The sequence below is a fragment of the Polypterus senegalus genome, chromosome 2, assembly GCF_016835505.1.
Source record: "Polypterus senegalus isolate Bchr_013 chromosome 2, ASM1683550v1, whole genome shotgun sequence".
NCBI classification, from domain to species: Eukaryota; Metazoa; Chordata; class Cladistia; order Polypteriformes; family Polypteridae; genus Polypterus; species Polypterus senegalus.
The window spans coordinates 153943536-153968616 of NC_053155.1; the positions used below are offsets into that span (position 1 = coordinate 153943536).

At 37.7% G+C, this 25081-nt stretch overlaps 1 protein-coding gene across 1 annotated transcript in view; it reads left to right on the top strand.

Annotated features, from left to right (window-relative positions):
* dcbld2 (discoidin, CUB and LCCL domain containing 2) overlaps positions 1 to 25081 on the top strand; it is a 140481-nt gene that overhangs the window by 39564 nt on the left and 75836 nt on the right. Inside the window, exon 3 of the mRNA XM_039744866.1 lies at positions 7592 to 7729. Within this exon, the coding sequence (XP_039600800.1) occupies positions 7592 to 7729 (138 nt within the window). The remainder of the gene's footprint in view (positions 1 to 7591; positions 7730 to 25081) is intronic.

Below are 25081 nucleotides of genomic sequence, written 5' to 3' on the forward strand. Positions count from 1 at the left end.
TCACCCAGGACCAGTTTGCCTTGGGTGGCCCTACCAGGCATAAAGCCCCGGACAACATAGCTCCTAGGATCATTGGGACACGCAAACCCCTCCACCACGATAAGGTGACGGTTCAAGGAGGAGACCATATATATATATATATATGTATATATATATATGTGTGTGTATATATATATATATATATATATATATATGTGTGTATATATATATATATATATATGTATATATATATATATATATATATATATATGTGTGTATATATACTGCTCAAAAGAATTAAAGGAACACTTTTAATCAGAGTATAGCATAAAGTCAATGGAACTTATGGGATATTAATCTGGTCAGTTAAGTAGCAGAGGGGGTTGTTAATCAGTTTCAGCTGCTGTGGTGTTAATGAAATTAACAACAGTTGCACTAGAGGGGCAACAATGAGATGACCCCCAAAACAGGAATGGTTTAACAGGTGGAGGCCACTGACATTTTTCCCTCCTCATCTTTTCTGACTGTTTCTTCACTAGTTTTGCATTTGGCTACAGTCAGTGTCACTACTGGTAGCATGAGGCTTATACCTGGACCCTACAGAGGTTGCACAGGTAGTCCAACTTCTCCAGGATGGCACATCAATACGTGTCATTACCAGAAGGTTTGCTGTGTCTCCCTGCACAGTCTCAAGGGCATGGAGGAGATTCTAGGAGACAAGCAGTTACTCTAGGAGAGCTGGAGAGGGCCATAGAAGGTCCATAACCTATCAGCAGGACCAGTATCTGCTCCTTTGGGCAAGGAGGAACAGGATGAGCACTGCCAGAGCCCTACAAAATGACCTCCAGCAGGCCACTGGTGTGAATGTCTCTGACTAAACAACCAGAAAGACTTCATGAGGGTGACCCAAGGGCCCCATGTCCTCTAATGGGCCCTGAGCTCACTGCCCAGCAGCATGCAGCTCGATTGGCATTCGCCATAGAATACCAGAATTGGCAGATGCACCACTGGTGCCCTGTGCTTTTACAGATGAGAGCAGGTTCACCCTGAGCATGTGACAGAAGTGAAAGGGTCTGGAGAAGCCATGGAGAACATTATGCTGCCTGTAACATCATTCAGCATGAGCAGTTTGGTGGTGGGTTAATGATTGTCTGGGGAGGCATATCCATGGAGGGTCACACACATTTATTTATATATATTTATATATATATATATTTATATAATATATCCCTTTTTTTATATTTGAGCCCCTGCCCCTGAGGAACTCTCTGCACGCTTTATGCTTACCGTTATGAGACTATGTTTTGGGAGTCCCAAGTCCACTTGCTTCTTGTGGAGTTCATGCTTACGTTGCCAGCTGTGTGAAAAGGCCCGACAATATTACGACATAGTCCGAGGGCGCGCTCGGTTTTTTGCCTCTGGTCATGCAATCCATTTGTGACAGCCAAGTTTAGATTGTGACGAAGCAGCATAGCATAGGCATGAATGTTAGCAGCGCTTTGTCAGTGGTTATGGCTTAAAGTTTTTTCTCAGTCAAGTTGCCATTCCTGAAGTGCAGCTCTGAGCGCAGCAGCAAGATTGTCTGCTGTATGACTCTCAGGAAAATACGTAGTTTGGAGGCATTTGATTCAAGTTTCCAGTCAGGTGTAATAGTATGGACAGTCAGAGTCATATATGGTGTCATGTTAACTGACGCATCACATGTCAGTTGTTAAGGAATAACTGTGTGACGCTGACAGCAGCACTTGAACATTGTCTCTAACTTTACTATATAAATGTGGGACGGCTGTTTGTGAGAAATATTTCCGTCCAGGCAGCTCGTACTGGGCATCTAGGACCTTTACCATGTCCGTAAAGGACTTTTTTTCCACTGTGTGAAAGAGACCATTTCCTTCGCCAAGTATTTTGTCACTGCATCAGTACAGGTTTTCCAACGGACACTGTCCCTTTTGTACTTTGTTGCTTTCCGAGGCCCCCATTATCGTCGGCTGCGTACTGGCGGTGGACCTAAATGTTGTTGGTCCTGCATCGGGAGGCGTTGAAACTGTTGCACTGAGTGATCCCGGGTCCATCCTCGCAGCAGTGAGTGGATGGTGGTTTCAGATATGCGACCTTAGGTTCGATGTATTTCCATCTCTCGCAGTCACCTTTTTGTTGCACAATTTGCAAATTGCCTCGTCCAAATTTACCGCCTCTCCCTTCTCGTTCGGCCGAAACCCGAAATACTGCCAAACTGCAGAAGTTGTGTTCTTTTCGAGACCAGGTCACTTGCGCGACTCGCCATCTTTCCCCACCTCTCTCTTTCTCCTCCACGCTGTCACGGATGACAACCACGCATCGCATAATGCATTTTTAGGCATTAAATAAATTATATTTAATATTTAATCCTTGTCTCCTATATAAGTGCATTGTTTTTATGACGGTATAACGGTATTGAAACTGACACCGTTGCTATTTTTAGATCCCGCGGGATACCATATTACCGTTTTACCGCCCAAGCCTAATGTATATGTATATATGTATATATATGTATATGTATATATGTGTATATATATATATATATATATTATATGTGTGTATATAATTATAATATTTATTTATATAGTGTGTGTAGTATAGTATGTATGTATATATATATATATTTATACACAGTGGAACCTCGGTTTACGAGTAACTTGGTTTACGAGTGTTTTGCAAGATGAGCTAAAATTTTTAATAAATTTTGACTTGATAAACAAGCGATGTCTTGCAATACGAGTAGTATGGATACACTTTGTTTGCTGAGCGTCATGTGATCACAGCTGAGCTGATGGTGGTTCTCTCTCTGTCTCTCCTTATCTCTCTTGCTTGCACGCAGTGCCTCTCTCTCTCTCTCTCTCTCTCTCTCTCTCTCTCTCTCCTTATGTCGTTCGCGCGCGTCTCTCTCTCTCCTTATGTCGTTTGCACGCGTCTCTCTCTCTCTCTCTCCTTATCTCACTCGCTCGCACGTCTCTCTCTCTCTCTTCCTCTCTCTTGTCTTGAGGGCAATCGTCTCCTATTCTCCGTCTGAGTCTGTGTGCCTCACTCATATAGTCAACATCCGTACGAGTGTATACTGTTTACTACAGCATTGTGACTGTGTGTGTGTGTGTGTGTGTGTGAAGTGCGAGTCCCCATCTTGCGCCCCAAAACACGAAGCTGAGTCTCAGTACTTTAACAACACCAGCTTTATTCAGCTTGAAACAGCAACAGCGCTGTTATTTATTGTAGCGGGATCTTTATAATGTTCCTTGTATCACCCATTGACGGCAGGCACTTATAGCATGTCTGCGATCTTTTTGGATGCGCTTATATGGCAAACTGCTACGGCGCTGGGAGACTGTGATTGCTTTGGGACACTCTTCCGCGTGTCGTCCCTTTGGGTCGAATCCCACACGAGTTTAGAAACTTACTTACACCAGCCATGATTCTTTTTAAAGGTAAAGTGCAGGTTAATTTGTTTTATGTATTTTTACTTTATATTTTGTATTAATCATTTTTATATGAATAGTTTTAGGTTGTGGAATGAATCATCTGAGTTTCCATTATTTCTTATGGAGAAATTCATTTTGATATACGAGTGCTTTGGACTACGAGCACGTTTCCGGAACAAATTCTGCTCGCAAACCGAGGTTCCACTGTATGTGTGTGTATATGTGTGTGTATATGTGTGTATATATGCATATGTGGTCTATAGTTTAATTATAAAAATACATTTTAACTAGACAAATAATTATGTCCTACATTAAATACAGGGTGGTCCAGATCTAATTATACAGATCCAGATCGTCAGGATGACTCTGATTTATGTGGTTCTTCATGTTGTCAGTTTGCACACTTCTCAATAGTCTGGGATTTTTCGGGTGATTTTCTATGTAATAAACTTAAGTTATACAATAATGAAATTTGCATAAGTAGATCTGGACCACCCTATATTAGTTAGGGCTTGGTGATATGGGAAAAAAAATCCTTTCATGAAACATTTTCATACAAGTCAATATTAATATTACAATATAAATCAAATCACTATATCTGTCAAGCTTAAAGGATCCTTTTTATTCCAAAGTGAAGATGTAAGGTTGATTTTGGTTCAAATATAATTTTTCTGTCAGAAGCTATACATGACAAATGTACAAGTAGGTATGTATAATAAACTAAAATCATCTGACCATTTAAAAATTTCAAGTAATACAGGAGAACACAAAAAATGCTTATTTTTTTGGTCAGTTCGAAATAAATAAAAGGGTACTACAAATTAAAAAAGTGTCAGTTATGACCAGTTAAAAACTTTCAGGTTTTATAAGAAAACACACTAAATTTGTTGGTCAACTCTAAATAAATTAAACCTTAATTCTAAAATTGTAAAATCTTTTACCTAAAACTAAAATCTTAAAGCTTTCATGTTTTACAGGAGAACAGAAAGTCAATTCTTTGTTCAGTTCCAAATAAATAAAGTAGGCATTAATTCAAAATAACCTCTCAAACAAATTACCTCTATACTGTATCCTTTCCTATGTATAATACATTCAAACTGTTTTAAATGATTGGGAAACAAATAGGCAAAATTTTGTGTATATATATTCTTAGTACGAATTCAAGCAGTTTTCAGGAGAACATAAACAAAATTGACATATTCACTGAATTGTGGTCAGCTGCAAGGGCAAAAAAAGGCACAAGAAATCCCTATTAGTGCAGCACTTGCTTGGTCTGAGACTGTAAAGTTTTGCATTCTGTGTGCTGTAAACAATGGCTCTGCTTCAGATGGTACAAAATTACCTGTCTATGTTGGAATATGCTAAAATATCTCCAAACTGCTAAATTTTTCAGACCCTTTTTTTCCAACAGTGTCCTTGTCTTTTGAGCATTGGCTGTGTCCATTGGGGTGTTTTCATCAATAACACTTTTTTTGTGTGTGTGTGTGTGTGTTCATTAACATTTTCTGTTGTCATTTTCTCTTTTATCTTGCTCCCACTCCTGACGTACTAGTGTTTACAGCTGCTGTAGTCCAAGCATTAGCATGCATGCTGCTGCTCCTGGTCTCACTGCTGTGTGCATCAGCCTAATCTGACGTGGCTCTAACTCTACCCCAGCCCCATGATTGCTTTAGTGTGGTGCTGTTCTTATTGTCTTTACATGTTGTCTGTCAAAATGTGGATGGAATGAGTTCTATTTAATTATATTGACCATGTCTTATATTTCTATTGAGGAAAAGTTATTTCCTGATAATTATCTGTATTATTTTATTGCCAGCCCAACTATTAGTGTAAAATGTTTTTTAAAGGGATAAAGAAAAAGATCAGAATTGACTGATCAAGTAACATGAAATCGGTGATTGGTATCGGCCTTAAAAAACCTGATCGGATCATCCCTACTTTTACGTTATTGTAATTGTTTCATTTTACTGATTTCACTTTTCACTTGTTCAATTTATGTACTTTAACTGCATTTACTTGTTTTATTATTGCTGTATTTATTTAATGTACATTTATTTGAATATATTATATATTTTCTATTATTGTTATCTACTTTAAATATATTACTTTGATGTATGCATTATTATCACTTAATATACTGACTCCTACTTATACTCATTAGTATGATCTCTGGTATTTCACAGCATTTTCTCCAGTTTTAAACACTTGTTCTGGGCATACATGAGTATTTTTTGCAAAGTTTCTAATCAGTGAAATGTTTATTCCTATAGTATCCACAACAACAGTGGATCTGCGTTAACTGTTACTGTTGGCTAGCAGTTGCAAAGAGATTGATCTTCTCATAAAGAAGTTTCTGGTGTTATAGTAACCAGCATGTATTCAACAAATACTATAACTGGAAGGTTGTAGTTAGAGACCAAACAATAATTGGTTATCTATATCTTTCATCTCACAGACTGGGGAAGTAGGGAACAGTCCAAAGTTGTTAAGACTTTTTAATACAGTTCAGATACACCCAATAGTGATACTTGCAGCAGCTGCTGTCTGGTGCCCTGTAAACCATAATATTCAATAATGATTTTGCAACTTCTAAATGAAAGTAGAAATCAAAACCTGACTTTAGAGGCTGAATACTGAAACTCACAATACACTTGGAAAGCACCATTTTCTTTTTTTTTTTTAAATATATACTAAAGATCACATGAAGTCAGTTACGAAGCAGTGTTCCAATCAAGGTGCACAATAATAGATCAGGTAGTTTTATGAAGACCTAAGCAAGTAGAGAAATAAAGATTTAAATTATCCAAAGATCTAGTTTACAGGTAAATAAACACCTGCAACCACCTCTGTTACAGCATATGCCTCATCATGGAACATTTCCAACACTAAGTTGCTGTTGTTTTTGTCTTATCACCTTTTCTTCCTTTTATTGTACTATTTTCTTCAGGAACTTATTCAAAATGACAAAGCAACTTATACTGTATAAATATAATGGACATAGAAGATGACTTCATGTACAAAATAAATTTATTGGCTTGTTTATGCCTTTACTTCATATTAGTCTGCTTTCATGTGACAACGCCAACATGCTGATATTATACAGTAATTATGAGCAGCAGAGCTGCCAGAAACTAAATATCTCAGCTTGTGGTCTAATGGACGTTCTTGAAGAGTGATGTCATTGACGCTATTAATGTCCCCAGCTTAAAAAAAAAAAAAAAAAACTCAGTTATATGTATTGATTGTGTTGTTTTCAAAATGCAGAAGCCAGCTGTCTTATTCAGCACAGTGAATCTGACAATAGAGAGCAGAGCTCTGAATTAACCTTTTCATATTCTGTTATTGGTGCTCATAATTTCTAAATTTTAGAACCACAATAATGAGGACAAATTAAAAGTTGTTTTACTGTATATTACAAAAAAAATTATAAATGTGCCATGTGAGGTTTATATACATACTGTGGTCAGTACTTTAAATTAAGCATTTGTGTCTTTGGTATACACTTTTCAAACTATCCCGAAGAAGAAAGATTTTTTTTTTTCTTCTGCGTATTGTCCAAGTGAGGCACCTGATATTGTTAATGTACTCATTCTAAAGAAACAGCATTTATACGATCCTTAATATTGAGACTAATAGAACTAATAAAATGGGGAAAATTTAAAACATCACAGCTTGTTGTTTTTCTTTCTTTTCCTTGAGCACCAAAGGATGAACTGTAATATGCCATATAGTGAATCTATAAACCTGAATGATATTAATATCTAGCCAGTTTTAGTTTATTAATTGGGCATCAGTTTGAACTTAAACAAATGAAGCTCCTTTTTGGAAAATAGTACATGTTGCGGTGAATTCATCTTTAACTCCTGGTGCTGAAGCACAGTGTTAATTGCATATGATAGTACAACTAATTTACATGTTCTTTTTGATTGAAATTTGTAGTAAAAGTAAAATAGGCATTCCGTTTGCTATGCTTGTTGACTCAATAATAAAAAGAAAATGTACAAAATTTGAAATTGCCTTATATCATCACAATTCTATTTATTCTTTAATGCTAAAGTTAATGAGCACAATCCACACCTTTTTCTAAAGCTGATTATTTGCTTTGTAACTTGCATGTTAATTATGGTAATTAATATATGCATAACTATCGTTCTGCCTAGGTAAATATTGTGGACTAGGAGTAAAGTGGGACAAGATGATTGAGTCCAGTGGGAATGAAGTCACCATACAATTCATGTCAGGAACACACAAATCAGGGCGTGGATTTCTTCTCTCCTATTCAACTTCAGCCCATCCAGGTAATACACAGTTTAGAACATTTATCTTTTCTTTTATTTTTGTTCTTTGATGTTAACATACTAAATGGAGGAGATAAGTCTTGTTTTTGTTTTTTTTCCATTTCATCTCCTGAGGCTAATTATCCATCCACTTAGTTGGGCTGTACTGAAGAATAGCATACAAATGCTTTGAAACAAACCTGATTAGCTAATGTAAATATAAAATATATTATGTAATGAAGACCATTACATTTGGTTAACATTAGAATCCCTGAAGCCTGCAAAATTATTTGTAATGCCAGGCCATCTTAATTTTACTCACACCTCTTTACCACTGCGTTAGTTATGCATCGATAGCTCCTTTGTTTTTCAAATGTGTTAATCGGCCGCAGGCTGGCAGCCTGCTATCCCATCCCCCACCGAGGCAGCTGAAGTCAGACACAAAACTCTCACAGTTGAAGCCTGTTTATCTGGGAGTGAGGTGTCTGAAATTGTTTAAGAAAACAATGTGTTGTTATTTGAAATACATACATTTCATGTGTGTTCCATGTTTACAATGACCAGTGTAAATGTAGGATGACACGTGATTTTATTTGGTTTTTATTCAATTTTATCTATACTAATAAAAGGCAAAGCCCTCACTCACTCACTCACTCACTCACTCACTCACTCACTCACTCACTCATCACTAATTCTCCAACTTCCCGTGTGGGTGGAAGGCTGAAATTTGGCAGGTTCATTCCTTACAGCTTCCTTACAAAAGTTGGGCAGGTTTTATATCGAAATTCTACGCGTAATGGTCATAACTGGAAGCAGTTTTTCTCCATTTACTGTAATGGAGATGAGCTTCAACGCCGTGGGGGCGGAGTTTCTTGTGACATCATCACGCCTCCCACGTAATCACGCAGTACATAGAAAACCAGGAAGACCGCAAAAAAGCGCTTAAGAAAACATGCATTATATAATTGAGAAGGCAGCGAAACAATAAGAAGCGAGTGAGTGACATATACAACCATATTGATGAGTTCTGCTACTTCGGAAACAAAGCACGATGTAAACCTACACTTTAAATTAAGTTCATAGACAGGCTGCCGCTGGCGTTTGTAATTTAGTGCCTGCCCATATAAGGCCGTCCGTCAGCGGCAATCCAATAGCAAACTGCCACTAAATATTACGGGTGAAGGACTGTGCTTATGGAGAGGAAGATGAGATGGTCAGGGTGGTGTTTGACACAAACTCAGCGAAACTGCGAGAGAAAGTTTTAAGTGCCAGGACTAAGGTAACATTAAATACAGCCATGGACATAGCACGAGATGGCACCAGCACAGCTGGGAACCTTCGATGCATGTACACCGAAGGCTCACGTGAACTGACGCGGTGCACAGATAAAAGCAACAGTTCCAAAGAGCGCTGAACAAAACCAATTACACAATTGAAAAGGCAGCAAAAATATGAAGCGTCTCATACATATAAGCATATTCATAAATCCAACTACTGCGGAAACAAAGCACACGTTGGAAAAGTCAATGTCCCGCTAAAGGAAGACAGTGTAAAAAACCCGTGCATGCAGTGTGTCAGGTCTCAGATAAAGAAGAAGACGAGCTGTTTATTGATGCAGTAAGAAACGAATCGATGAATGAAACCTGTCATCTTTACAACGATTGACAAACACGGAATGTAACTTGAACACAACACATCCTACAAATACGAACCTGATTGAAAGAAATAATGATAATCAAATCCTTGATGACAGCAACACTCAGTAACACTCACAAAACAAATACTGTATATTGACAGTCATGTTACGTTATTTTTAAAATGTTCCCTTTTCTTTTCTAGCTTTTTAACACACTACTTCTCGCTGCGATACGCGGGTATATATATATATATATATATATATATATATATATATATATATATATATATATATATATATATATATATATCCCGATCTACATACTCGAATAATGGATACTTTATTCGCCATCAATGATTGTTTTGGTAAAGCCATACTCAGTGTATTCATTAGATGAACGGTAAAAAGTAAGAGCGAGGGAGGATGACTTATTGAGGCATGCAGGCTGTAGTGCTGCCAACTCTATCTGAATTGCGCGATCACATTTGAAAAAATATATCTTTTCAAGTTCTATTTAGTCCATATGTGTCAAACTCAAGGGCGCGGGCCACATCCGCCCGGTATAATTATATCCGCCCGAGATCATTTTATATACTGTATTATTGTTATTAAAGCCCGGTATATGAAGCGCTGGTAACACAATAAACTACAGATCCCATAATGCAGCGCTTCAGCTGCCTTGCCTAACACTTACCGCCTTAATCAAGTCTACCTTATGATGCTGCAAGTTATTGCGAAGCTAGCTCACACGATGCTGAAGAGAAAAGTTGATTCTGAAAATAGAGCCTTTAAAACCGATGGGAGGCTGAGTATATGTTTACTGAACCCGTGTGTCTCATTTGTGGAGCTAATGTGGCTGTAATTACAGAATTTAATCTAAGACGGCACTATGAGACAAAACATCAGGGTAACCTGAATGCAATGCAGAAGATACAGAAAGCAGCATAATTAAATAAGAATCTGACACTTCAGCGGACGCTTTAACCCGTGCACAATCACAAAGTGATTTCAAGTGAAGCTGCTTTTATGGGAGACACAAATGCACCAGTGCACCTTGCCCCACTTTCCCTGTTGCCAAGTAATGTTAAACCAAGTCGTCACTACGGTGTTCCCAAATCGCACTTTGCTGATAAACTGAGCGCACAGCGCACTGAGTTTGCACGGCGCTTTGGTGACTTTGAAGAACAAAAAAAGTCCGTCTACATGCGGCTCGAACCTTGTGCATGTTTGGTAGCACATATCTGTGTGAGAAGCTCTTCTCAGTGATAAAGACTAACAAAACAGCACACAGGAGTCGCCTCACTGATGAGCACCTGCAATCCATCCTGAGAATCTCCACAACACAGAACCTCACAGCAAACAGAAACGAACCTGTGGCCAAAAAAAGATGCCAGGCGTCCAGCTCTAAAATGACATATGAGCAAAGACAACTGAATGATTTGATTTGTTATTGCTGAAAGGAACACATTTTATTTATATTTCCAGGTTTTGTTATGCAGCATGTTCATATTTGAATTTGTATAATTTTGACAGGATATATTTTTATGGAGAGCAAAATCTTTTGGGATATTTAAAATCTAAGTTTATTTTTTATATAAAATTACATAAGAGTAAAGAAATTTGAATGTTTGTTCTTTTAACGTTTACTTTATTTCTAACTTGTATAATTTAGACAGGATATATTTTTATGGAGAGCAAAATATTATAAGTTGTTTAAGGTTTGAGTTGATTTATTCACGAATAATATTCCTGTCTGTTTTACCATTCCTACCAAAGATATTTCTGTCGACTAAATAAAAATTCCTTCTATTTAAAATTTAAATAGAACTTGAACAAATACGATAGTTCATAATATCCACGCAGACTTGCACGCAAGAGCGGGAGTCATCCGTTTTAACAAGCAGCGTATTGCACTGATACGAAATAGCTGTGTGTGTGTATATGTATATATATGTTTATATATATATGTGTGTGTGTGTATGTATGTATGTGTATATATATATATATGTATTTGTGTGTATATATGTGTGTGTATGTATATATGTATGTGTGTATGTATTTATGTGTGTGTGTATATATGTAGATATATATATATGTATGTATATATGTGTATATGTATAGATATGTATATATATATGTTTGTGTGTGTGTGTGTGTGTGTGTATATATATATATATATATATATATATGACAACAACACTCATCACTCACAACAGTGACAAAACAATTACATTGACAATCATGTTACGTTATTTTCAAAATGTTTCCTTTTCTTTTTCATTGCTTCTTTAACACACTACTTCTCCGCTGCGAAGCACGGGTATTTTGCTAGTTATTAAATAAAAGCACACATGTTTCATTGATTTGATAGAGACTCAAATCAAATGCATTTTTTTATTATATAGTAGTAACAATAAAAGCAGCCCACCACTCAAAGCGCTAAATGTAAGGAGGACCCTGGGAATAAAATGCCAACATCTTGATTACAAAGCAGCAGTTTTCTTACCCCAGCATCAGCAAAGCTGATATCAGTAAGCTGGCTGCATTTCCACTGTGAAAGATGCAAACACACACTTTTTTACTTTGTATCGATTGGTATTCGGGTTTCAGTTTTCACACATCAACAGCAACATGCACATAAGCAAACTTGTTTTGTTATACCTTATGTGAAAGTGTTTATTTGATAATTGGACTTCAGTCTACAAAAATTACACAATTCGCATCAACATTTTGTCTTTATTACTATAACATATAAAAAAGAATTCTGTTTTAGTTATGTGTGTCATCCTATATTTACACAGATCGTCGTAGACATGGAATACACATGAGATGTATGTATTTCAAATAACAATGTATTATTTTCCTGTACAATTCCAGACACCTCACTCCCAGATAAACAGACTTCAGCTGTGAGAATTTAGTGTCTGACTTCAGCTGCCTATAGCAGGCTCCCTGCCTGCGGCCGATTGACACATTTGCAAAACTAATGCGATATCGGTGTGCAATTAATGCAGTGATAAGGAAGTGTGAGTAAAATTAAGGTGGGCAGGAATTACAAACAGGGATTCTAGTGTTAACAGCTACTTGAACTTGAAGAATGAATTTATTTTCTTCTCATCCTCCAGTTAATGTTTTTGTGTCTATATTTGTAAGTCTTATATTTTAAGACACAGTAGTCTTTTATTAATAGCCAACCCGCGGCGTACCATACGCCGCATAATCAGGCCGGTTTTTAAATAATTTTTAAGCACAGGGAGAAAATTTAACATTTGCAAAATCGGTAATGTAATAAATCAGCAAAAAAAGCAACATTGTAACAATGGCTGGAACGAACCAACACACAATCGTACATGCGGCGTAGAGAGGTGGGAGGGGGTGTGTACAAAGTGCAGGAGCATCTAAGAAGATGCATGTTTGTCGCGGATGCGAATTGCTGTATGTAGCATGTACAACACTTTGCTATGCTGCACGCGGTCGTGCGTCGTAACCGAAAACTCGTTTTTTAAAGACTGCTCACTTCATTGTGTTTTAACCTCAGTTGTAAAGGAATGTTTGAATGATCCCATGGGATACCGCTCGCAAACAGTTTTACATGCTGCATATGGCGATTCACCTCCGCGAGAAACATGCCTCTATTAACAGTCAACGTGTGGGAGGGAGTGTGTACAAAGGGTAGGGTCGAAAACAGTGGGAGCGTATGAGTCGCACTTAGTGGCAATTCCACGGTTTGCAGCCCGAATGGGGCTCAATGGCTTACCCACGCCTAGACACACGATCAATTTCATGCATAATTATTTATTGAATGCTAAACACTTGTGGAAAGACACGGTTGTCTAAAACAGGTTAGTGTGAGAATACAACAGTAAGTGAATGAAAAGATGGAACTCTGGAGAGAGCAAAATACAACACAATAGTGAACCCGCGGCATAACAAATGCTGCATAATTATTTATTGATGGTTGAACACTTCTGGAGAGACACAGGGACACCCCTCGCAAACTGTTCTACACGCCGAATACAGCAATTCACATCTGCGACAAACAAACTGTATGAACAGTCAACGTAGCTCGGAGGTACATGACATTAACCTGACCTGCACTGCATGTGGCCTCTATGACAGACGAACATAAATGACGCCATTTTTTCTGTGTCGTCGCGTCCGAGTTGGTGGGCGTGGCCCTGCGAGTTGTCGTCGTATCCAATGGTCTTGGAGTTGGTGGGCGTGGCACCTTCCTGTGTGCGCCATAGGTGTGTCTCACTTGTCGGCAGCTTAATGAATCCACGCCCCTTCCGGCGTGCTTTTCATGGTTGTCTTGCCTTAGTGAATTATATATATAGATTTTTTTTAATTGTAGAATCTGCTCATTTTAATTGTATCGAGTAAATGGGAAATAACTTACATGACTAGAAATGACAATACAGTATATGCTAATAGAGTAGTTGCAGGGACATTTGTGCTTTTATGATCATTAACAAGTATTTACATTTTTTTTATTAATATTTAAAATTACAGTATTAGGAATTTTGTATAAAAAGTGAATAAACAGTGCTAAGAATTAATATGTTGAAATAGTTAAGGCAGAAAAAGAGACTGTTTACCTATGTTAGAAATCTGGTACAATAATCTAGATAAAAGTAAGAATTGATTAGAGTATGAACTTGCACCCATTGGTGGCCTACTTAATTTAGTTGACAAGCTAATGGGCAGAGTCCCTGCTCCTCCAAATTATGACGATCTAGAACAGTGGTACCTGTGGCTTTCGAGGCACACCTAGCTCTTAAAAACCCCAGTTGTGGCTCTTTTAAATCTTAAGAAAAAAAATAATCTTTTAACAATAACAAAAAAAACATTTTCAGCAGAATATTTTATTCTCATTCAGTCACTTCCATTGCCCATGCTGCAGTGATTTTTGTGTAGTGGTGAGAATGTCCGCGAAAAAGAATATGTCTTTGCATACGGATAGCTCTACAGCTGAACATTGTTGTGTGCCTTCAAGTTGAGCTTCCAGTAAGTACAACAAGGAACAAGGTACTTACTTTTCATACATTTCTCTCTAATGTAGAAACCTGATCTAAATGGATCGTCACTATCTGGAGAGAGAGAGAGAAAGCTTAACAGTTAGTTACATTACCCGATTTTGTAGCCAGCATTTTAAAAAAGAGGATTTTTGTGAGTCATTCCAATTAATGACATTTATTCAATCTCTGAGTCTAAATGCTTTCCAGTTTAATGTTGGCATTGTGTTGTTTGAAAGGTGAAATGTCACTGTAGTATTATTATTTTTACAGTCTGTAAATATACTTTTCTGGCCATCTTTTATAGGGGACACAGCCTTAAAGCTAATAAATACAGTTCAAGAGAATGCATGTGGTTTCTTCAAGGCTTTCATTTTATCTTAAATAATTAAAAATTGTGACATAAAAATACACGTGAAAAAAAAGTTCTATGCTATTAATAAGCTTGTATATTATCAAGTTTTTTTTATTGATTGCAACTAGCCAGCCTCTTTGGAATGAATTTTCACATTTTTCTTGCAACCTGTAGCTTTGTCTACGCATTTAACTTTCCTTTCTGAGGATAAGTAAAAAAAAAAAAAAGAGAGAGAGATGATAAAGTAATAATTTGCCAAGGATCATTGTCATTTTGTCTGGGAGTGAGTTGATTACTATGAATGAGTGTGTATGACTGTGGTTGGTGATTTAGTGACATGCCTTAACCACTAATTCCTGCTTAGTGGTCTGTGCTGCTTAAATAGACTGTAACGCATATATATCGGAGAGTGATGGATGCAGCCTTAAAATTTGCTTAAGACGGGAAAAGGCAGCTTTGGTTAAAAAAAAAAAAATTTAATTATTAAAACCTTAGTGTTATCATATTATTTTTATAGTCTGAGAAAAATTTCAGATAACCAGTGTTTTATGTCAGCCAGACAGACAACCAGCACAGGAGAAGGTAATGTTTGTGTGCCCAAAAATGGGGAACTAGATAAACAGTTCCCAGTTATAGGGGATGAACACATTTTTTTACTAAACAAATGGACCTTTTTGGAATTTAGAATAAATCAGGTCAATCTTATTAATTAAAAACAACAAAAATTTCTGACAAAGATCAGAGGAGGCAAACAAAGGAAAGTTATTTGTAGGTTTAAGTAGCTTATTAACCGTAGAAAAAAGTTTGTGTATTATACTGACCACATAGAATGCTGTTAATATAAATAGGAATCTTAGATCTCTGTAGTGCCTGCTTATAGAACATCAGCCTGGAAGTGAAGCTGCAAGAATAAAAAAAAAATCATTGACTGATTTATCATTGAAATTAGGTTAGTACAAATGTCAATGGGGCTGCCTTACAGTTCCACATTCTACTCACTCTCTGTGTGAAGTTTAACATTGTCTCCATTTTTGTGTTTTTTTCTCTGTGTAGTGTGTTTTCTCCCCACATTCCAAAGATATGCATGTTAGGCTAATTCCATTTTCTACACCACTTGGTCATCCCATGGTTGTGGGAAATCACAGTCCTACCCTGCAGAATTTTGCAAAAAAAGTACTAGACAGGGCTCAAGGAAACTTGTAACTATAATTTGGTCTGAATTGTGTAAATGAGCTCTGTGATGTGCTACATATGTGCATATACACTCTATTTTTGTGCTAGATGCATGACAAATTGCACACAGGCAATGCTGATAAGTGTAAGAAAGCAGTGCATTTCTGCAATTGTGTAGAGATATTCTGCCAGTTACTGATGGTGTAGGATCAGTGTAGTCTGCTAACCAGTCATCAACAAAGCTGCATTTTTGTAAGTTGCTGTGAGCATACTGTCAGTATTATTGTGTAACTCATATACTCAATGACAAACCCTCCCTTGCCCCAGTAACATATAACAAACATAAAAAACAGATAGTAATAAATGAACACAGAAAATGGCAATGATATTGAAGTTGAGTCCGAGTGTACAACTGTCCTGAATGCAGAAGACTGGTCAACTGATATGAGAAGCATTTGTATTTCTCGGAAGAAATGGAGCAACCTCACTGTGAATCCTCGTCTTGAGGTGGATGATGTAATCCGACCCTCGGGTCTCTTGTGATGAGGGAATTGAATTCAATCCGGCGGAATGAAAACAAACTGGTTGCAATGGCGCGATGTGCTAAACAGCAGGGGCCTCCTGTATAACTTGTACTATAACATGGCGTAAGCACAAAAGCCAAAATGTGCTTACGCACAGAAAAATCCAGATACAGGAATCTGTGCATACTCCAACTTCCACGTTCTTCCGCTACATAAATCCCGATCAGCGTGAAAAGTAACGCGCGTGCACACGCTTTATATAACGCCCCAACTACTCCCAGAATTACGCCTCTTTGAATATGCAAATCAGTATAAATCAGCCTTAAGCTCAGCCTTCTGTGAAAAGACAATGGGAAACGCACAGGGGAAAATATAAGAATTTCAGCGAATACCAAGTGGAGGCAAAGGAAAAACATACTATTTGTTTAATCAAACCGTGGTATAATCAACAAAAGGATGTTGATCGATTGACATAGCATGTTGGAGAAACTTGAAACTCATGTTCACAAAATTGCACAGTGCCGGAAATAAAAAAGAAGACACATATCAAAGTCACCGTGAAAAGGTGAGTTGTAGCCCACTGTCTGAGTGTCATATGAAAGCTTTTTAGGGTACAGAGAAATCAAAGGCACACAGTGGGGGAAAAGCACGAAATGTCAACTTCAGTCTCGAAACTTCCACTTTAATCATGTAGTTTTATTTTGTCATTAAAGTACAACATCATAAACTTCATCTTAAAATCGTTTAATTAACCAGTTTCTCAAATCACATCGTAATTAAAGTAGCACGTTAAATGCTTTGTTTTGTATGTGATCTCCTATGTGCTCTGTGTGTGTGAATCACTACTTGCTTCTTAAACCGGCTCTCTTCCTCCAACTGGACACAGAATCCATTACATTCGTGATATTACAGCTCTCTGAATAACTAAAATACTGAGATGTATACGTGATATCATTTTCATGATGATAGGAGTTAAAGCACGTTATTAAACATGGGTTTCACGGCGCAGTGATTGTGTGCGACCTTTGATGAAATAATTTATTGCAGCAGTACTCGGGGGCGGCTCTAGGCTTGTGGTGGCCCTGGGCAGAGGAAGAATCGGTGGCTCCTTCGTCTGCCGATGTCAATAAGGTAGCTTATGCATGGTTGATGGCCACGTCCGTTGCGGACACTGCATAGCCACCTCGTGCTCATGACACAAGCATTTAACTTTTGCCGAAATTTATCGCTGCATTTTTAGCTGTGTTGTTATTTTCTCTTTCTGTTTTATATTCAATATATATTGGCGTAGCCGCCCCTGCAGTCCTTGCTTTTCTTTCTCCAAGTAACCGATCGCCACACAATCAGCTCTGTAGAAGCCATCTGTAAGCTTAGAGCGCCGATTCTTCAAAATGTTTAAGAAACATTGAAATATCTTCGTAGTACATGTTTATTCTATCCTTCACAAAAGTCCCAGTGAAGAATATAGATTATTTAAATGAAGTTAAAGTTTTATCTGTATAATAAACATATTTTACTGCATTTCATCTTAAAAATGATATCGTCATCATATGTAAATACGCGCTTTATATAGTGGCTCAGGTTGTGCGATATTATAACTGTAGTGCAAGTTTACAGTGGGGTGATTGTACTTATAAGTACAAACAGTTCTACAAGGAGCAATTGATTAAGTGCATTTAAAGTTCTTGGGATGAAACTGTTTCTGAACCGCGAGGTCCGTACAGGAAAGGCTTTGAAATGTTTTGCCGTGGCTGAGACAGTGTGTGCTTGAAGCTGTATACCGATAATTCTCTTTCCGATCAGCTGTTGCTGTGATTCACACTCAGATACAGTGATATAAATACTCCGAGTGGTGCAGTGAGAGCAATATGGAAAAAGATGATCCGCTGTAGCAACTTCTAACGGGAGCAGCTGACAGAAGAAGAAGAAGGTGCAGTGAGAGTAACAACACTAAAGCAGTTATGGTATTTGGAGTACTATGGTTATTCCCTGGACCATTATATTGTTACAAGTTAATTACAATTAGATGCATTACACTAATAAACAGTATGCGGTTAGTTTCTGTGTATTTATAAAGCGTGTCAGGAAAATAAGGTGTAACCACACAGGAACAGTAGCATTGCTTTGATGCTGGGTGCCGCCAGTCTGCAAAACCGAGCGGAGAACTTGCGTACGACAAGTTAAGAGGTACCGTGGAAAAGCGCGTGGCTTTACGCCAAGTGTAGGTTTTATACATCGCGATTTGAACATGGAAAAGATCTTACGCAGCATTTTTGTGCGTACGCACCGCTTATCCATGAGGCCCCAGATAAGTTGACGTGGCGTGATGAAATGTGATCCTCGTCTCTCCTCTCTCTCCCCTGTTCTCTCCTGATTGTTTATATAGTACTGCCGAATGTAATTGATTGATAGTTAACAGGTGTTTTCCAATTTGGGGCTGCGGTCTCTTTCCATCATCCGTTCCCCCTTGTATTTACGGGAACGACATTTACTGACGCACCCAAACAGCAAATGGGACGATGGAACCAAAACGCACTCGGTACAAACATTGAACAACACTATTACTATATAGCCCCGCTACATTTGAAAGACTCCACTAGAGATGTAATTGAAATTGGTTAAGGCTGGAGAAGACAGAAATGGAGTAAAACAAGTTAAGAATAAATAACAGCGGGCTTGGACAGTGTTACTGTTGCAAGATGACATTTGTCAGATGTATAGGGAAGCAATTTTTACTCTATATTTAACATCAGAATTTCCATATGCAACAGCTACCGCATATACTGCCTCATCTGTGCCTGCATATACAACCAAAAGTATACATAATAGCACATTTATTATGGATCTTGACCTGCCATTCAAAGTAACATAGTCACTCACTGACATCTGTGAAAACGTTTACATTGGCTAATTGATGTTTTTTTAAATACTAGAAGGGTGATGAAATAATACACTTCACTTTTTAAGGGCTTTATTTTGGACTTATTTTCATTAATTATTTAGATTGTTCTCTGTTTATAAGTAATCTATGCTACAGTCATTTTCATCTTCATGTTGCTCTCCCATTTATTTTAGTAGCTGTGAAGAGAAAAAGTACTTTAAAGTTAATTGTTTACAAACTTATTTAACATGATTTATTTCAGTTTTTTTCTCTAAATATTAATTTGTCAGTAGGATGGTAGAATGGTACAACAGTAATGCTGTTGCCTCACAGTAAGGAAACCCGATGTTCATGTCCCGGGTGTTTCTTGCATGGTGTTTTAATGATTTCCCCATGTCCAATTAACAAAAGTCAAAATGATATTCTTACTTTTTAAATCCAAAACTTTTTAATGAATTATAGTGGTGATTGTCATCTTGTTCATTTCAAACAACAAAATAACTGGGGAATGCACTTTTTTGAGCTGTTCCTTTTAAAAAAAAGGAATGATTAAACACGGTGAAATGACAATGAATATTTTGTCTTATAGTTCTCTCTGTATGATGTGAAAAACATAGTCCGCAGGTAAATATGGCTTCTTTCTCGCTATACCAAGGAATAAAGAGTGTGTCCAACTCACCAACTGGATCACCCAGAGACCCATTGGGCCATATACCAAAACCCAACACATCATCTTGGGTGTTCACCTCACCATTTCTTTTCTTCTGAGTGGCCAACCCACAAATGGCAGACATCCCTAGGTGAAGTTTGCCTTAGCCTTCTTCCTAAGCTTAGGTAGCCAGGCCCTTTGCTTTGCTGCTTCCTTTCTCTCTCCTCCTTTTTTTAAAAAAAAAAAAATAGTTATAGAAACATGACACCTGTCCTAAGCAACTGGAAACCTAATCAAGCAGTGTCCTCCAAAACTTAGTCGTCAGCTACAATGTCTGAATGGGTATTCCTACAGCATTTTCGAGTTCTTGTAATATAATGATGGCAGTCAAGAGAGCAAACCCGATTTTAATTTTGTGTTGTTTTGCTACAGCAGGACTGTGCTGTAAATGAGGGATGGCAGCCTGATCAGAGCATCATGCACAAACTTTGAATGGGAAGAATTCGGGTAAATTTGTAGCACAGTGTCAATAACATGCTTGAACTTCCTATGGTTTCTCACTGTTTACTTAACTCTTTTAGGCAGTTCAATGTCCTTTAAATGATCACTCACTGTGACTGCATAAGGTGGAACTCTTTTATTATTTTTGCATTTTTGCCCCTTTTAAAGAGTCCTGTGAAGCTGCTCATTTGCATGATGCAATGTCTGCTCATATTGTGGGTGACTGATCCCTAGGCTAATGCAACTTGTCAGTAACATTACAATATTTTTCATTCACCATCAGTTTTCTTGACCCACATATCCTGGGCTGGGTCTTGGGACAACTGGAGCCTATCCATGAGGTATTATATTTTACATAACCTATGCAGTGAGATATGAGCGTCAGAGAAAGAAGGTAGCAGCAGTGTGGTGCTTGTTTGCTGTTGTGAGCAGTGCTTGAAGTGGGCCAGTTCTAATGGTGCTCATAGATTCAAGATCATATACTAATATACACACATTCTGAACTTTAAAGAGGAGGCTGCTTGCCCTTTTGTGTAAGTTATAATGATTTTGGGGGAGGAACAAGATGCTGACTAAACAAAGAACTGGCAGTAATTTGGTCCCATTTCATGCACTGCTTGCTAGCAAAAAGAAATGTAATTATATTGTGTACATGAGAAAACAAAATTGAAGTAAACTGATTGCACTATCAAAACAGTGCCTTACATTTTTTCAAAAGGCCAGTCCCATTGTCCTCCTGCATGCACATTGTACATTGCAAGTTTGCAATACCAGTCGACACTCTGCATTATGTGCTTTTTGCAGTGTGTTGTTTTCACACATGGTAAGAAAAGGCAAAGTCTGCATTATAGCCATTCTACAATAAAAAAAAAAAATTCTGCAACACATGATGACTCACTTTTTTGTTCAGATGATGGTAGATAAAGAACAACTGAGGATACCGTATGTGAGAGAATAAAAGTAATTGGCGAGTTTGTTTCCTGTTGGTAGACATTTAATCAAATCCATTTTATAGTGAAGATGACATTTTTGAGGTTTGTGAAAATACAGCATTGTGATTTGTAGTAATTTTAAATGAACTTGAATAACCTTGAGTAATCGTAATAACCCTACCTAATGCTACTGTGTGTGCCGAGTTGTAGCCTTCTGTGAGACAACAAAACTAACTACTGTATTCCAAGTTAAAAACACCTGTGCACCATTCACTACCACCTACCTACTGCCCAGTGTCAAGATGCTTCCCACAGTACATGAATAGAATATATTATCCATACTTACAAGCATCTCTATCTCTTCACCCTTCCAAAACCCAAGGCAGTGGTATCGTACATTGTCAATGTTTTGAAATAACAATGTGATCTTTTATATCATCACACAGCCCTGGTGGATAGTTCCCCACTTTGTCTCCCAGCGGTGCCCCACGGAACTACATGCTACATGTTTCATTATTTAGTAAGGGTAGATTTTATCTTATATTGGCCCTTTAAGTGAATTACATGGAATAAGAACAATGATATAATAAAAGAATTGGAACAGTAGAGAACTGCAATATTTATTGTCACAGTAATACTGAGGACATATACAGGGTGAGTCAAAATTATGTTAATACTAATGGATTATTTTTATCTTGACCACACCTTACCAGGTTGATGGATTGGTCATGGTGGACAATTTCCTTCATCTCCACACTCCCCTGATTTGAAACCCTGTGATTTCTGGTTATGGGGTATGGTGAAGGAGCATGTGTATAGCAGAAAAGTTTGTGATATCAATGACCTAAAGGACAGAATACAGACTGTGGTATCATCTGTTCCCCGCGAAATGTGTGTCCTGGCTTTATGTAGGTACTGTTGCTCGTTTGGTTTTTGTGTTTTGAACATGATGGCGATCATGTTGAGACATTCCTGTAAATCATCTTGCACATATGAAGTATGTTTTCTGAATAAATTGTTTCTGCCATTCAAATGTTAACATAATTTTGACTCACCCTGTGTATATATATATTTCTATACAGTCAGGACAGAGTTGGTGGCCCTCTGGTTTAAGGATCTAGTCTGGTAACTCCAAGGTTGCTGGTTCAAACTCTGAAAGTGACAGAAAGAATGCTACTCCGTCGAGGCTTTGAGCAGCACCCTTAACCTGCAATTGTTCCAGTTGCTCTGTACAAATAGCTGACCCTGCACTTTGACCTCAAAACTGGAGAGTAACTTGGGGTATGAGAAAAAATTCCTAATGCAGTACAGTAATCCCTCCTCGATCGCGGGGGTTGCATCCCAGACCCCCACCCGCGATAGGTGAAAATCTGCGAAGTAGAAACCATATGTTTTGTATGGTTATTTTTATATATTTTAAGCCCTTATAAACTCTCCCACACTGTTAACATTATTAGAGCCCTCTAGACATGAAATAACACCCTTTAGTCAAACGTTTAAACTGTGCTTCATTACAAGACAGAGATGGCAGTTCTTTCTCACAATTAAAAGAATGCAAACATATCTTATCTTCAAAGGAGCACCGTGAAGAGCAGATAATGTCAGAGAGAGCGCTCGCTAAGAAAAGCAAACAATCAAAAAATCAATACTTGCTTTTAAGTATACAGAAGCACCGCGAGATAAAGCGGCATTTTGTAGAGGAGCGTCCTATCTTTTAGGCAAACAGCCACTGTGTAAACAGCCCCCTCTGCTCACACCCCCTCCGTCAGGCAGAGAGAGTGAGAGAGACGGAGAGAAACAAACAAAATAAGCGCCACGCTTATAGCATTGAGGAGTTTTAGTTAATATGTAATACATGCTCTGATTGGGTAGCTTCTAAGCCATCCGCCAATAGCGTCCCTTGTATGAAATCAACTGGGCAATCAAACTGAGGAAGCATGTAATCTAAATTAAAAGACCCATTGTCCGCAGAAAGCGGCGAACCAGCGAAATCCGTGATATATATTTAGATGTGCTTACATTTAAAATCCGCGATAGAGTGAAGCCACGAAAGTCGAAGGGCGATATAGCGAGGGATTACTGTACAAGAAACTTACTAATGTTGCGAATAAAGGATTAAAAATCACAAAAAATTGTACATCTTTTTGCATTGTTTGTAGGAATGTTGGGATTAGTTTTATGGAAAATGGTACAGCACTTGTGTTGTAGTTGGGCTTCATGAATAGTGCTGATGTTTTTTTTTTCTTTCTGTTTTTCAAAACTGTCCGCATGTCTGTTTTATGTGTATTGTTTTTTTTTAAAAAAAAACACAACCTGTAGAAGTAGTTTCCGGTCATGTGCAATGGGCCAGACTCCAAGACCAGGCTGTTTCTAATGAGTTTGCACGGAGTTTGTGTGAAGAACTTGTAGATTTGGATGTGACTGCTGATCCTAATGTGATGTGGAAGACCTTCCGTGACAAGACCCTGAAGGTTGCTGGGATTTGTGTTGGGGTTACCGGTGTTCCCAGAAGGAGGTGTTTCTTCTCGCAGGACACCCTGGATATCATCAAGAGGAGTCACAACACACAGCTCAATGGCAACTCTGGTCTGTACTGGGAACTAAGAAGCACGGCTGCTTGGTCATCTGGCTTGTTAGGCATTTGTAAACCTCTTAAGGTTCAACTATTACAACCACCTACTTACATTGATAATCTGTTTTGCTCCCACTGGTTACAGCTAAACACTTTCTATCATTTGCTGAATGCAAATATTCCTTTCTCATGTGCTGTCATGCTGCAGCAGTGTGTGTGTTTGCTTTGGACTTGGTCCCCACAACTGTCTTCTCATTTATATGGATTATGTTGCAATATTTCTCCAGTTTTTTATTTTGGGAATAATGTCATTTGAGTGTTTTCATTTGTTTACAATTGCTTTGAATTTTTTTCTGGTGTTTTTCTATTTACCACCCATTACAGAAATTTTGCATAAACTGGTCATTGCATTTGTTTTGTTTATACTTGTTTGGTTCTCCATCTTAGGTGTGCAATCGGCCTTAATGCATTAGTGACCCCAGTGGTAACAGGGTAACAAAATGCATTGTACACATAGCTAGCAAACTGATAACATTAGTACAATTGCAGATTTTCTAATATTAAAAGCAATGTACATATTCAAGCTGAGTATTTATGAAAACCAAATTAAATTTAATGTTGAAGGAACATGCACTGGCCTTGTTTATATAAAAATAAAGTATTCTGGCACATTATAACTATGAATGTGTTTCCTTCAGGTCTCTTTCTTCTTTTCAAGTTAAGTTCGAAGTATAAGTCTGTTTTGTGTGACTCCAATCAGAGTTTACCTCCGAGGTGGACATAATAGGCTTGTCTTTTAGTAATACCAGCAAGAGGGGGAGTGGTTATGCTTAGAACTAGCTGTGCATCAGACTGTAAAAAATGAAATATACGCAATTGAAAATTATATCATGATATTAAATTTTGTTTTCCTTATTGTAAGACTTGACATATGAAAAATGTGTATTATGTTGTCAAGTAAATTTTGTTTACTCCCAATAAATTCACACACAAGTAGTTGTGAGGACTATGTAAAGAAAACTGTGAAATAGCTTATCACTTTTTGCTGCATTCACATACGTTACATCATGAGTGGGTAAAATTCACCTATAGGTAAAATATAAATTAGAAAAATAGAACTAGATAGAATTAGGTA